The 16,224-nt window shown below is 39.1% G+C and overlaps 1 protein-coding gene across 5 annotated transcripts in view; it reads left to right on the top strand.

Annotated features, from left to right (window-relative positions):
- Nucleotides 1-12,083, top strand: part of gab3 (GRB2 associated binding protein 3) — a 142,326-nt gene extending 130,243 nt beyond the window's left edge. For 3 of the 5 annotated variants that reach the window (XM_043704857.1, XM_043704854.1, XM_043704858.1), the window contains exons 8-10: nucleotides 419-524; nucleotides 3,563-3,676; nucleotides 5,850-12,083. In XM_043704857.1, coding sequence (XP_043560792.1) covers nucleotides 419-524; nucleotides 3,563-3,676; nucleotides 5,850-5,990 — 361 coding nt within the window. In that variant the 3' untranslated portion in view covers nucleotides 5,991-12,083. The remainder of the gene's footprint in view (nucleotides 1-418; nucleotides 525-3,562; nucleotides 3,677-5,849) is intronic. The other 2 variants (XM_043704856.1, XR_006313792.1) reach the window with 2 other exon arrangements.
- Nucleotides 12,084-16,224: the final 4,141 nt, after the last annotated feature.

Here is a 16,224-nt window from a genome sequence, read left to right as displayed (position 1 = left end):
GCAAGTTTTGCATTTCTTGCGGTTGCAGGGGAAGGTGCCGGGAGTGGAGGTTGGGTTGGTGGGGGGTGTGGATCTGACGAGGGAGTCGCGGAGGGAGTGGTCTTTCCGGAATCCTGATAGGGGTGGGAGGGAAATATAACCTTGGTGGTGGGGTCTGTTTGAAAGTGGCGGAAATGACGAAGGATGATACGATGTATCTGGAGGTTGGTGGGGTGGTAGGTGAGGACCAGTGGGGTTCTGTCCTGGTGGCGATTGGAGGGGCGGGAGTTCAGGTACAGAATAACTATGACCTAATTGAATGGTGGAACAAGTTGAATAGGTTAGCAGGGTTAACGGTCAGCATTTGTCTATCTGTATATAATTCTTCAGTGTTGTTTGTGCACTGAGATCTTCAGCTGCATGTTTTTCCTTTTTTAAGCAGGTGGAGTACAGCCAACTGCATCACACCAGAGAGTCAATGTACTTCAGCCAGGAGCTTTTACAACACCCTTGATGGAGAGTATGAGGAAAATTATACTGCAATGGTAAAAATAATCATACATGCAAATGTTGTCTATTACTTGTTGAGTAGTGAGCCAATGATGCAGAAGATTTCTTTTGGTAATATACGGGATAATCTCTAACACTTATAGCTGGAATTTTGGAAAAGGTTCTGAATGACACAGAAAGCTCCATATTTGTTTATAAAAATTAGTAGACACAAAAGGCCTGACACCTGTTTTATTTAGCATGCTGAATCTTCAGAAATGAATAAAGCCCAAAGGTGAATCAAGTGTTTTCATTAATCCCTCGAGCAATAAATGTTTTGCCCCCAAATTAATCCTTATTGCAATAAAAACAAAACACTATAAAATTCAGCAGGTCTGGCAGCATCAATAAAGAGAGAAACAAAGTTAACACTTCGCGTTCAGTCTAAGTCTTCTTTGCAACTCTCTTTTTCTTTCTACCAATGCTGCCAGACCTTCTCCAGCACTTTTTGTTTTTACTTCAGATTTCCAGCATCTGCAGTATTTTGCTTTTATTTTGTCCTTGTTGTGGCTTTATTATACTTAAACCATGTCCCACCCCAAATCCCTTGCCATTTAGTCTTGTTATAATGTTCAGATAGGAACAATATAGCTAAGGGAATGAAATCTAACCACAGTAATAATACACAGCCCGATTGGCTACAGGTATAATGACAGAAATCAGTAGTCAGTGATTGAATCATTTAGCACAGTGATGCACCTTACATATATCACTAGCTAAATACTAGGAAACAAAGATAAGAAGGGAAAACAATGGATCTGTTTTTAAATTAAGAGGTGTTTTAGATATATGTAAAATGGATTAATTAAAAAAAACTCAGAGGCTTGTTTAGTTTAATTAACTTTTCTTTCATTCTTAAGAAGAAAAATGTTCTTGGGATTCTTTTGAATAAATCCTGGCAGTACCCTTCATACACAGATTCATAAAGATTCTTTTGCAGTCTCAAGTTTTTGTTTTACAAATGGTGTGAAATTCTTCAAAACTACACCTTTTAAAATGATAGTTACAATTCTGCATTTCTAGTTCATTATTATTCGGCTGCTTGCTATGAATCTGTAATGATTTTATGACGCCGATCCAATTAGAATACAATTAGAGACGTATATTATTGTACTCTTGAAAGTTACAATTCATGATTGAATGAACTTTTCAGCTTTGACCTGCTCGAGAAACTTTTGCCAGCAAACTCCTGTGTTATATCAGCTACCTGTATTCCTCTACTCCCCTCAATCCAACTTCCCTACCTCTGACTTTTCAGAAGGGCATTCTCTCTGGTCTAACCAAGATCACTAAAACAACTTCAAAAATACTTCATTAATTTAATCAGAGGGTCTCTGTAAATAGATGTCTGTTTAACCCTGAAATTGTTATTAAGCATTGCCAAAAAGAGTGATGCTGTTGGGATTTTTTGTATTAAGTGAGCTTCTATTTTGTAGAGACTAAACACTAACTTCCATTGCCTTCTCCTCTCTAACCTAGAAATACAACCTCATGACTGAATATCAAGTCAATGCTTGTAGTTTCATTGCTGACCTCATCTGCCCTAATGATATATCCCCTTGCAAGGCATCTAACCTCATAGCTTTGCAGCCCTGCACAATCTAATTCTACCTCTTTGCAAAGACTCACAAACAGGAGTGCCATAGTAGACCAATTATTATGCTTTGCTCCACCTGTGTTCTTCCAATCTCAGTTCTTCTTGTCGATGTTTTCTGACCTACATCTGTGACTCTTCTAACACCTTCTGATACTTTACCTGTTTCCAGTTTCCTTGCCCTAACATTCTCAATTTGACTGCACTTTTCTCTCACCTTATGAGGACTCCATACGATTTTCCAATATGCTGCTGCTGTTCTGATAGTTATCTTTCACATCTGTGTTCATATTTCTTTCATCAGCCATGATTTCTCTCCACAGTCATTGAAATGGCCCTTGTCCACCTTCTCCCACTTCTACCATCCCAAACAACATCTCACCATCAAATGTTTCTTTACCTCCACTTCCCATCTAGCCCTCAGAATGGATTGTTCTATTTATGAAACGCCATTCCATCTTGACTCACTCCTAATGCTTGCTCCACATACCACTATACATTTCCATCGAAGCATAAGAAATGCAACATTTACCCTTTCAATTCATTCCTCTCATCACCTAAACAACTCCTTTCAAGTGACATCGATTTATTCGGATAATTATAGTTAATATGTTGCTCTTTGCAGCAGTGGGGAAAGCAAATGTGGATTTGGTGACCATTTTGCTGAACACCTCCTTTCAGTCCTTAAGTAGGATCCTGTACTTCCAGTGACTTGTCATGTTGAATCTCTATCGCAACTTAATTTTGATCTCTTTGTCCTAGATATTCTGCATTGATCCAATGGTCAGCACCTTGCTGACTCAATATTTGAATTCAATGACTTCAGTTGATAACAAGTGGTTCATTTATTTTGAGCAGCATGTATTAATATTTTCTTCTGCTGCTGCCATTTACACCCCAGTTATGACCATTTTTGTTTCTTCCCTTGTTGTAATACCACCTCATTTTGCCTTGCACCTTTATCTCTTTTACATTTAATCTCTCCTGCCTTGTACCTTATCACAGACCTTCCTTTTTATGATTTCCATCCCTCCTTCCTCAACATGCCTCCATACCTGATTCAAAGCAAACAAATCAACAATAACAATCAAATCAACAATTGAAGTTGTAAAATGTCATTAACAGACTTCACAAGAGTATTATCAATCAATATTTGTTTTCAGTATCACTGACATTTCTAATTTTTCAAGTTCTAATAAATTGACTTCATAGAATCTAATACATTAATAAACCTACATCCAAATTAATAAATTTAGTTGACTTGAAACGTTAATTCTGTTTCTCTCTCCACAGATGCTGGCTAATGTGCTGAGTACTTCCAGCACTCTCTGTTTTTATTTCAGACTTCAGCGTTTGCAGTATTTCATTTCTAAGTGATCTGAAAATTTTTGTGACATGCTTTAATCCTTCATTTTGATTCATTCATATCTTTATCCACAGGAACGCTCTAGCTCTGTGTATAATGGTTATGGCAGCAGTCACTGGCCCCGAACTTTGAACTTGGACTATCTAGCCTTAGACTTCAATGCAACATCTCCCTCTCCTGTTCAGAAAGTATGTCCTCCAGATTTTGATTTATTGGCTTACATTAATGCATATCAGTTGACCATTTGAGATATATGTAGAAATTATAACTAACTCAAATTACAAATCTGGCCATGTTCTTATGAAATACTAGCACAACTAACTATGTCATATCTCTTAATGCAAAATTCTCAGAATCAACTTCAATAATAAGATTACAAACAAGAAAGATATGAGACAAATATTTTGAAAATATATGAGAATCTAGGATTGTAAAGGTGTTGGTGTGGGGGTTGTTCAAAAGAAAGTAATAACATGAGAGGACATGTTCAAGAGTGTAAAAAAGACAGTGGGCGGAGTCATACCAGGCTCTGTATGGTTTAGACTATGGTAAGATGAGTAGTCAAATCAGGTGAGATGGTCATTCCAATGTTGAGATCACCTCGTCTTTCCCACTTCGGTCAAATGGTGTGGAGAGATTCTCACCAGGGGGTAGTGTGTTCCCAATTGATGTTTGGTGTTGCTTGTAAACAGCCCAACTCACCACAGCTGTAATCTTAACAAACTCGCCAAACAAATTATTCATCAGGAAAAGTTGACATAGAAACCAGAGCAGGTCTTGGGGTTCAACTCATCAGTTGCTCCAAAAGAAGGCCATGTTGGACACCAGTCACCAATATCTCAGGTACACTCCATGGAGACCAATCATAACCACCTCACATACCTGGGCATTGGCATCCAACATGTCACTTATAACCCTCATGGCACATCTCCGATCTACTTATAGGACCCTTCTGCACAGCAATGCTGCACTTTGGGCTGAACTGGCAACTTTATAGTAATGCTGCAACAAGGACTGTGTGCTCAGGGGGACACACCCAGCTCATGGACTGGGTCAGGCTTCATATCTGGGCTGCTCATTCACTGCTGCAGTGTTCATTTACTCTGAGCCTACCTGGATGCTCGCAGCATCTCTTCCTTGCTTTGCTATTTTGTGCTTTGCTCCCTCAGCCAGAGATACTTGGTTCATATTACTATCCCTTGCCATGCCATTTAGCACAGACACAAAGCCAAGAAGCTTGCTCTAGTTGTCAGCAGGCCTCAGTTCAGACAAGAGGAATAGACTTCTGTCAGGTGATTCTGGCACAGTCATACAAGGGCAACCTCTGATACCAGTCAAAGCCCTGCTGGGATGGCCAGAGTCAGGATCTTCTATTTATAAGAGATGAAGAGCTGAATGACAGGCAACACGGTACCTATCATGCCTATTTCTGCCCTATCAGGTCTGTTTTGCTCCCGCAATGAGACCAAGGCAGATACTTATGAAGGATACAAGTAGAATGCCATATTATTACTTCGGCAGCAGCTGGGAGGTTTCTCGAGCAAGTGTGTAGGTAATGTAGATGGAATACGGGGTTAGTGGTGTCACAGATTGGAGTGGTGAGAGTGAGTGAATGGAGAAGATGTTGCATGCTTTAATTAGAATTGGAGAATATGAGCTTTGGTGGGAAGTGGGTACAGTGGCAGAGATTGATTATAAGGTATTCGAAGGAAATGGTGGCTCTAAATACTAGCGAGCTGATGAAGGACGTTTACCATCTTCCTACAGTGCTGGGCATTCCTCCAGGTGGCTGATACTGCTTCAACTTGGGTGGCAAACTTGAACCAGGCTGGCGAGGTCTGGTGTCTTGGTCTCCACTCCTGCTCCTGCACCACTTTGTCCAGCAGGATTGTCCAAGACTATGCCCACAAAGCAGGGCAAGGATATCCTCCTGTCTACCGTATTGGAGAAAATGTCACACACTTTGAAGGGCAGCTCAGACCTGCTCAGTGCTTGTCCAGGTTTACAGCAGCCTTTTAAATAAAGTGGTGGTGCCAGAGATGTCAGTCAATTCTGTGATTTCCAGAGAGTGGCAGGCTCTTTCCGGAAATGTTGTCTGGCAAGATCGTGGGGAGATAGGGTGTGATTAAAGTGACGAGATTAGTAAGACACAAAAAGAAAATCTTCTGAGTATCACAGGGAGATTCACTCTACGAAGCTCAACATGACACAAACCAAAAACAAGGGTATGATTCCATCCAGTGAAGTAAAAAGAAGTTTGCAAGTGTAAATGCATAAGAGAGAGGAGTGAGAATTAGTATCAATTAAAGAGATGACTCATCTTGCTTAGCATTTAATAGATGTTTTTGGTTTTATACACAGAAGCCATTCCTTTCATCTATGCTGGAAGAGAGGGTAGACTACGTCCAGGTAGATGAACAGAAGACCCAAGCTTTACAGAACACTAAACAAGAGTGGACTGATGTACGGCAATCTTGTACCCTGTCAAAAACTTTAAAATGACAATTTTTATGAACCACACCTTACAACGGATTAAGATGCAAACTGGATGAATATGGTTCAAGAAATAACTAATTGAAGGAGTGAGTTAATTTTTTATATTAAGAAGTGAACACACAGTGAAAATAGGCGGCTTCCAAATTGCTGCCTCCAACAGAGAGACAAAGAATGTTATATTTCTAATAATGATGCCACTGTATTAGATTATTCTGAGCTATTTTTGGTTTATATTTTAACAGCAATTTGTTCAGAACTGTGTCATCTAGAATTCAGAAGAATACCAAATGGTTTTATTAACTGCTGGTGTATATCTCATTTTCATATAGCAAGTCTGCTGTGAAAGGTCAAAATGCAGATCTTCTATTCTGTGCCCAAAGGCAGGTCCAATCCATAGCAGCATGTTCTCCAACACAAATGGGACAAGGAGGCTGATGCTGAATCTATCCCAGGCAGTTCAGGCATTGAACCCTGTACTGTTGGTCCCAATCTGATCCAGACCATCTGAGCCACACTGGCCACTGCAACAGTCTGAGTTGCTATGGCAATGTGCACTTTTACATGCACATTGTAGCCTGGAGGAAATGATGGTGATGGTAGAGGCTTTGCTTTTCACTCCATCACATAATGAAGCAGAAATCTTGCCCCCTTTTTACCAGCTGCGATTTGGCTTATGTTTTAAGAATTTACACATTGATGTTAAACCTCTTTGACTGCGTTACAAACTTTAGCCATCAAGTCCTGGACTAGGAGATGAACCCAGAGCTCCTGGCTCAGAAGTAGGTACACAGCCTGCTATGTCACAAAATCTAAGCTCTTAGATTAAGAAAAAAGGAAAGAGAAAAGGAAAGAGAATAATTTCTATGGCACCCAGCTTGGATTTTAAAAGTCGATAGATTAAAAGAGAAAGAAAAGGGCTTAAAAGATTTCATCATTTTGAAATAGCAGGTGACTCCAGTGCGCCCTGATTTCAATGTAGTGGAAATACAGTGAAATCGGAAACTGTGTTCAACAATATTTGCTGAGAGAGCAACAAGATATAAAATCAAGGGTAACATTTCAGTAATTGTGTTGATTGCAATGACAGTGAGAGAAATCTTGGAGGTGAAGTGTAACAATGTCAAGCATCAAATTTTCCTGTGTTCAGAAGTGCAGGTGAGCTTTATGAAGACAGTGTTGAGGTTTTAAACTATTGGGAAAAACTCTGAACCTGCAGTCAGCAGGCAGGGTATAACTAGTAAGGTTGGTATTTTAATGTGGTAATTTTACCTACCAAAGGGCACCAAACACAATGATACGTAAACTGATTTTGTCCTTTGGTTGGATAGCAATCATTTATAGGTTTAAGATTTATATCTTTTTTACAAGTTTTGATTTTTGCTTGTTGCCTAAGAGAAGCAAAAGACAAATCCCTATGAAATCGGAATATAAGTCGTTTTGGAAAGCTAAAATAGAACTGCTGGACAGTTCTACAAGTCCAAATGATATATGTTCAAATTATCTTCAGTTTCTAATAGAACAGAAGTTTCTGCCTCATTCTAAGATTCCTATTTATGTTGGAATTATTATTACATTTATTGCACTAGTTTATCAGGTAGCTTTTTTTCAAATTACATAGAAGCATTTATTCTGTGACAAACAAGAAAAAAAACAGATTTTTATTTTAACTCAGGAATAGGATGTCAATGCTAATAAAACAAATACTAAAAATATACATTAAAAAAACAGAAATTGTCAAACAAGTAAACACCATGTCCAACATTACCAGAAAAGACAAGAAGATGGAGTCCCTTTGTAAGAATAAATGAAGAGCCTACGTACAAACATAACCTCTTCAATATGCTGACAGACCTGTTGCAGTATTGGGTGAGACTTTACCTCACTCAAATTGCATTTACTTACACAGAGTTAAAACTGGGCCAGTTTATTCCTTTTATCGAAATATCAGCAACTATTTGCAATTTTTCAGGAATTTTATGGGCGAACAGAATAAGTAGATTTGACCCCATCTTAGCTCAGCCTAAATCTGGTTCTACTCAATGGAATCAAACATTCCCCTCTCTTGTGAAATAGAAACTGAAAAGTATTCTGCTCAATGTTTTACTTTTTGCTATAAGCAAGTCCTGTTTACAAGCCCAAAAGAAAACATTGACATATGTAGGCGTGGTTTATGGCTTTTGCAAACATTGAAAAGTCTGAAAAGGTCATCTTGTGGTAATAAATGGGATCTCCAAATTAATTTGTGAGATAACAACCTTTGCTATTTTTTCTCTGACACCATCGCTCTCCTGTGGAACTCTTGATTTTTTTCACGTAGTATAGGTGAATAAAGATTGAGGACTGTAGCTGGATTCAGCCATCGGTTTTCTTTTTCCTTTGAAGGCATTGACTCTCTGTGAGGTTCAACCCCGTTATTATTCTTCATGTGCTGTTTGAGCTAATGCAGGTGGAGGTTAACATCATAGCTGCAGCTTATTCTATTCTCACCTATGGTTCATACATATTCACTGGATCCAGTGGGGAGTGACCAATTCCAAAGGCCAATACTGATTTTCATCACTTAGCAATAAAGACTAATTAGAATATCATATGCACTGTTCTAAATGAAATCTGCTAACTCAGCACTGAAAAGGAATAAAACCTGAGACATATTAATTTTGAAAGGTTAATGCTACTTTGAACAATGATCTTACACCCAAGGTCATTGAAAAGAGATTGTAGTCAAAAACACTAGGCAGTTTTGATAACTTACGTACAAAAAATTATTGTAACCAATACTCTCTAAGATGTTGAAAATGCACGTATACATTCAGATTAAATTTCTCTGTTAGAACATTCGACATAGGAGCAGTATTAGGCTATCGAACCCATTGAATCTTCTCCATCAATCATTGAGATCATGACCCTCACACAAGTGGAAATCAAGCTCTCAGAATTCAAAATAAAACAAAGAACTGTGGGTTCTGGAGATCTGAAACAAAAACAGAGTCTGGGAGAAACTCCATTCTCAAGAAGGTTCACAACTCAAAATCTTAACTTTATTTTTCTCTCCACATGTGCTGAGTTTCTCCAGCACTTTGTGTTTTTAGCTCTCAGCATATACCCTGTCAAGAACTTTAAATATCTTATGTTTCAATAAGGTCTCCTCTCAGTCTTTTAAATTCCAAAAGTTTTAACCTGTGGTTATAATTGCACAGTGCAATTTCTCTTGTGGATGGAATGTTGTAGCAGCAATGATTGCAACAAAAATATTTCCAACTCCTTTTTTGGTCTTGATTATATATAAATAAATCTGGTATTCATATTATATCATAAACTCAAAAGAGACAGAAAGCCAAAGATGTGTGTTTTTTCTTATGACAAATTATGTGATTACCTGGCCCATTCACCTCTCCAGGTCCAGTTGTTCATATTTGGGGCATTCAGCTGAACCTTACTACTGGACAACAGAAGCATTTCAGTGACTTTTGTTTAATTTCTTCTTATTTCTTAGCCGTGTTCTAGTGTAGAAGGCAAATAAGCAGTTGAGCAGTTGATTTTGGTGCTAAACATGATAGAATGCTATTTAATATTACATTCTACAGTTCTGCTAAGTCACGAGTCACATCACCTACATCCGTTCCATGTAAATAAAAGTAATGATGCCATTTGGCGTTAATTTTCATTCACTTTTTCAAAGGTATCACTTGAGGTCCATTACCCAGAATGCATGAACTCTTGGGATACAGATCTGCACTAGGCTTTTGCCACATTAAGCTAAATTCTAACATACTGCTCATGTCGCTGTCAAAGGCAGTGAGCATCTTCATATAGAAAGAAAACAAAAAAAATTAAATTGTTCTATTTAATTGCTCAAATGACATGTGGAAGCTTCCTACCTTCTAGCAGCATTCCAAAAAAATTGGAAAGCTATAAATTCTGTAAATACTTAGAAGATTCCACATGTTCTGTAAGAGAAATAACTTTATCAACATTTCTTTCCTTTATTAAAATTTATTTTTATCTTCATACTCTTGGGGCAAAGGCCATTAAGGGACATAGAGCAGAGTCATGTAAATGAGATCAGGTTACAGATCAGGCATGTCCTAATTGAATGGCAGAGCTGGCTGCAAAATCTGAATGGCTTTATCCTGATTTTAGTTTCCTAATTTTAATCCAATTAACTGAAAGAAAATAGGATGATGGATGGTCAATGTTAACAGCATCAACTTTATAACCAATGGGTTAATCAAAGCAAAATGGCAAGGGATACTTCATTAGCATAAATAGAAAGAGCAAGGGCTGATTGTAGCAATGAGTTTGCTTTCTTGACTATCAATGATTAATAGAGTGAAAGCCTTTGATGATTGACCACGAGAGGGATTTGCATAATCTCTGCTTAGCTATTGGTTATTTTCATCAAAAATAAAATAAGGCAGGGTACAAAAACGGTGACTGATCCAATCCCGTCAATTTTTCATGTGGCCTGTTTGGCTAAAATGACTCCATTCCGTTCACATGAACATACCTATGAACCAGGAATCATAGGCCTTTCAGCAACTTGAGCTGCCCAGCCTTTCAATAAGATCACAGTTGATCTTATTGTAGCCTCAAATCCACATTTCCATTACCCTGATAACCTTTCAGCCCCTTACTTAACAAAAATCTATCTACCTCTGTCTTAAAAAATATTCAGAAACTCTGCTTCCACAACCTTTTGAGGGCGGGAGTTCCAAGATTCACAATACTTTGAGAGAAAAGTTCTGACCTGAAATCTTTGTTTTAAATGTGAGACCTATCATTTTAAAGAGTGACGCCAGTTCTAAAATCTTCCCTAAGAGGAAACATTCCATCCACACTTAGCCCAAGACCTTTAAACAAGTTGTATCTTAGTCTTCTGAATTCAAGTGGATACAAGCCTAGCCTGTCCAACCGTTCCTCATAAGACAATCTGTTCATTCCAGGTATTCATCTGGTAACCTTCTCTGAACTGCCTCCATTGTATTTATATCTTTCCTTAAATAAAATGACTGGTACTGTACACAGTATTTCAGATGTGGGCTCGGTGCCCTGTATGACAGAAGCATAATCTCCCTACTTGTCTGCCAGATTCTATAAGTACAGTTACCTAATAGCATTTTCATGTGAACAGGAATTGCACTATAAATAACAAGAGGTACCCAGAGTTGTATAGGTAACAGCTGCCAGGAAAATAAAAGTCAGCCTACTTAGAGTCAGTCAAAAACCAAATGTAAAGGTGCACTGTACTTTGAAAGGAAAGGTCACAGTGTTACATGTGCTGTTCAAAGAGAAATATATTGCCAGTAATTTGAAAGCTAGAGCTTTCAGTCTCACACTCTAATCTCCTTTCAAAAAATGAACTACTGAACTATCACATAAATAATGTTTTGAAAGAGCTCCCAAACATATGAACAACAAGACGACATAGGGCACCTCTTTCAGTACGAATAATGTGTTTGAATTATGTGGCTTGGAAACTATAAGCTTGGAGAATTCATTAATTCATCCCTGCTAATCCATTTGAAAAAAAACAGAAATATCTTCTAAGAAAATTCAGTTTTTTTCAATGATTCCACTGTGTCCCCATAAATCTACTCAGAACTCAATTCTAGCTGTTGATCAAAAATTATGTGAAGAGTTTTTGTCAAAATCTCATTGAAATAGTAGTTTGCATTGAATTCTTCTTTAAGCTTATATATATTATGCTATAGTTATGTTTCATAACTTTTACACGATTATGTAAAAGGAGAATCCCATTGTTTTGCACCCCTTGATTGAAAGAAGATTCTGGTTTTTTGGGGGGCTGGAAGGTGGTGCATGAGTGGAGAGGGAGTAATTATTTTGGTGCAATCCTGTTTCCCAGGTGAAAACATTATACAATTATCAACAGGTTACTTGGGCAAAACAACTAATTATGAGACTCCCCAACAGTTTCAGTTTTCACAACGAAAGGATTTGACTCGAATCACAGTTTAGAAAGGGAAATAGATTGGGAAAAACTTAATTCAGAATCTTCTCCTTGTCTGTTCGTCAATTGTAAATATTTGTATATAAAGATCTGTAAAATATTTGTTAAAATAAATTGTGTGTTGTGCTACACGTCTCTTCTATGCTGTCTTTAAGGTTAAAGTAATCCATACTCAAGTTAACAATGGAGATGCACAACTAACTGCATTTTGCAAATGAAGAAATGATTCATGTGAGATAAACCAATTGAAGAATGGATACATCAAAAATAAATATGCCTGTTCTCCAATGATTCTGCCAAACATTAGGTGAAATGGTCAGAAAATTAAAAATTAAAATTAAAATACTTATAAAGTGGTAGGGCTAGAAATCAGTGTGCCCTGGCTTTCATACATTATGGTTTGATTCATAACCTGCATGGATCATTTCTGAATGAAGTGAACAGAATATAAATTTGGTACACCCATCTCAATTGCATGATTATTGCATGGGGCCAGGTAGGTTCTTCATCGTGCTGATACCATGCTCAAGGAGGGGCAATAAATGCTGGCCAGCCAGCGACACCTACACCCCACAAGTGAATAAAAAAGAAGCAAAAGGCTAAATGTGGTAGCGCAAATACCACATTATTTAAACAGCCTGTGTGTGTCTTAAAGGGACATTGTATCTGAATAAAACTGGTCAAAGTTAAATGTTGAAAGATTAAATATCAGGGTGAAAAGAGGGTTCCAATATGATGGATATGGAATGAACGGTGTTCGTGGGAAAGCCAAGCAGAAGGAGATATGCCATAATAATGCAGGAGGTTAAGAGGTACTCAACAGCCATCATCAGAAGTCCATGGGAGCTGATGCTCAGGGAATCCATTGATGTCTGGACCTGAAGATCTGGCAGTAATGACACTAGAAGTCAAATAAGTAGTTAATGCGAATGAATTCATCTTTACATGGTATCTCCCCATTTTTTTTGCTTTCAAAATATACTATATTCATAAAAGAAATATTTATATGCATGCATGGTCACTATACAGTAGATTATGAAGGAACAAACAAACATTGGAGTTTAACTCTACCCAACAAACAAACCAAAGGCATTTCTCACTTGTATGGGATTATATTTACATATATTTCAACCACCGGGAGGATCCGATTAGTTCATCAATTTACTTATACTAAACCCTAATCCGTCACTCGTGTAAGCACTCAGTACTCATCCATTTTACCCATACACGTTAATAAGAATATGACTGGACTATCAATCAGTGGCCTACAATAATGCACTAATATGGAATCCTGGATTCAAATTCAGTTCACTATTTTGAGACTCTGCCCGATAAACTTCAAGCCTCATGTTGAAATGGGAAAATGTAACCTCATGTCTACTAAGTCAAAAATCACACAACACCAGGTTATAGTCCATCAGGTTTAATTGGAAGCACTGGCTTTCGGAGCGCTGCTCCTTCATCAGGTGGTTGTGGAGTAAATGATTGTAAGACACAGAATTTATAGCAAGAGTTTACAGTGTGATGTAACTGAAATTATAAATTGAAAAATACTTTGATTGTTAAGTCTCTCATCTGTTAGAATGACTATGTTAGTTTCACGTCTTTCCTATGTAAATCGCAAGACTTTTTTAAAAAGTTGCATTCTCCAGTGAACTTTAACAATAGGTGTCAGCCCACATAATGTATTGAAGGCCCCCAGTGTGCTGCTGTCTGTGCCGTAATGTTTAGACTGATACTAATCTAAAAAATTAATTAACTGAATCTTACATGGATTCATGCAGTTTTTGAGCAAAGTACAATGTAACTCTGCAAGTATAAATTCATCCGACAAACTTATATGTGTATGTGTGCATGTGGGTGTGTGTGTGTTGGTGGGGGTGGTGTTGTGAGTGTCTGTGAGCGAATGTGTATGTGTGTGGTGAGTGTAAGGGAGTATATATCTGTGAGAGGGTGCATGTGTGTCTGTAGGAGTGTGTGCGTGAGTGTGTAGGAGTGTCTGTGTGTGTGTATGGTGCAATGGGGTCACCTGTAGTGTGCCATGAACCCAAGGTCCCGGTTGAGGCCCTCCCTATGGGTACTGAACTTGGCTGTCAGCCCCTGCTCAGCCACTTTTTGCTGCTGCCTGTCTTGAAGTCCGCCTTGGAGGATGGTCACCCAAAGGTCCGAAGTTGAATGTCCCGGACCACTGAATTGTTCTCTGACTGGGAGGGATTGATATGCAGTGCCCAGTCATCCGTTGCCGTAGCCTCTGCTTGGTTTCACCAATGTACCATGCCTCAGCGCATCCTTGCTTGCAGCGTATGAGATAGACAATGTTGGCTGAGTCACATGATTACCTGCCACATACAAGGTGGGAGATGTCCCCATGCATAATGGTGATATCCATGTCCACACTCTGACACGTCTTGCAGCATCTACCGTGACAGGGTTGTATGGAGTTGCTCTTAGAGCCGGGCAGTTTGCTACGAACAATGATCTGTTTGAGGTTTGCTCGTTGTTTAAAAGGCAAGCAGTGGGGGTGTGGGGAAGGTCTTGGTCAGGTTCTCATCCTCATTGATAATGTGTTGCAGGCTGCAAAGAACATGGCATAGTTTATCAGCTCCTGGGAAGTACTGGATATCAAAGGGTACCCTTTGGTTGCAGCACGTGTCTGTCTCCTGAGGAGGTCATTATGGTTCCTTGCCGTGGCACCTCGGAACTGGCGGTCGATGAGTTGAGCATCATACGCAGTTCTTATGAGGGTATCCTTGAGTACTTCCAGGTGCCTGTCATGTTCCTCCTCATCTGAACAGATCCTGTGTATGGGCTTGTCCATAGGGGATGGCTGTTTTAACATGTTTTGGGTTGAAGCTGGAGAGGTGTAGGTGAGGTTATCCGTGGATTTGCAATTGGTGAGGTGCTGAGGTGCCCATCCTTGATGGGGATGGATGTGTCCAAGAATGAGACGGATAGTAGAGAGTAGTCCATGGTGAGTTTGATGGTGAGATGAAACTCGTTGATATCACTGTGTAGTTTTATCAGTGACTCCTTGCCATGGGTCCAGAGGAAGAAAATGTCGTCAATGTACCTGGTATATAGTATTGGTTGGAGGTCCGGCGTAGAGAAGATATCTTGTTCAAATTTGTGCATGAAAATGCTGGCATATTGGGGTGAAAATGTGGTCCCCATGGCTGTTCTGTGTGTCTGGATGAAGAACTGGTTGTCAAAGGTGAAGACATTGTGATTGAGGATAAAGTGGATGAGTTGTAGGACAGTGCTTGGAGATTGGCAGTTGTTGGGGTTGAGTACTGAGGCTGTTGCTGCAATGGAATGCACAATTTTAAGACACAGAATTTATAGCAAAAGTGATGTGTGAGTGTAAACGGTGTGTGAGAATCTCTCTGGCTATGTCAAAGGCATCTTGAAACCCATTGTACAGGGGATCGCCAGCTTCTGTTGTGACACTATGGATTTCTCACAGAAACCACGGACCAGTCAAACCGGGAACATTCCTCGTCACAATGGATGTTTCAGCACTCTACACCAGCATCTCCCACAATGATAGCATGGCGGCAACAGCCTTAATACTCAGTTGGAGAACACTTCAGAAGTCCTGGACATTCGACCTCAGACTTTCAGATGACCATCCTCCAAGGCGGACCTCAGGACAGGTAGCAGTGAAAAGTGGCTGAGCAGAGGCTAATAGCCAAGTTCAATACCCAGAGGAAGGACCTCAAACGGGATCTTGGGTTCATGGCACACTACAGGTGACCCCATTGCACTACATACACACACACTCCCACAGACACACACACAGACTCCCACAGACTCCCACACTTACACATGCACCCTCTCACAGATATATACCCCTTTACACTCACTCTCTCACAGACACTCACAACCCCCCCCCCCTTCCCTAAAACACACACACATACACATATAAGTTTGTGGGGTGAATTTGTACTTGCAGAGTTACATTGTACTTTGGTCAAAAACTGCATGAATCCATGTAAGATTCTGTTAATTAATTTTTTAGATTAGTATCAGTCTAAACATTATGGCACAGACAGCAGCACACAGGGGCGCTAACACCTTCAATACATTATCTGGACTGACACCAATTGTTAAAGTTCACTTGAGAATGTAACTTATAATAAAAGTCTTGCGATTTACATAGGAAAGAAGTGAAACTAACATGGTCATTCTAACAGATGAGAGACTGAAAAATACCTTGATTGTTTGTTTAATGTATAATTTCAGTTACATCACACTGTAAACTTTTGCTATACA

This window comes from Chiloscyllium plagiosum, chromosome 15 (assembly GCF_004010195.1).
Source record: "Chiloscyllium plagiosum isolate BGI_BamShark_2017 chromosome 15, ASM401019v2, whole genome shotgun sequence".
NCBI classification, from domain to species: domain Eukaryota; kingdom Metazoa; phylum Chordata; class Chondrichthyes; order Orectolobiformes; family Hemiscylliidae; genus Chiloscyllium; species Chiloscyllium plagiosum.
Note: the sequence above shows the minus strand (reverse complement) of the source record. Positions and strands in the feature narration are given on the sequence as shown.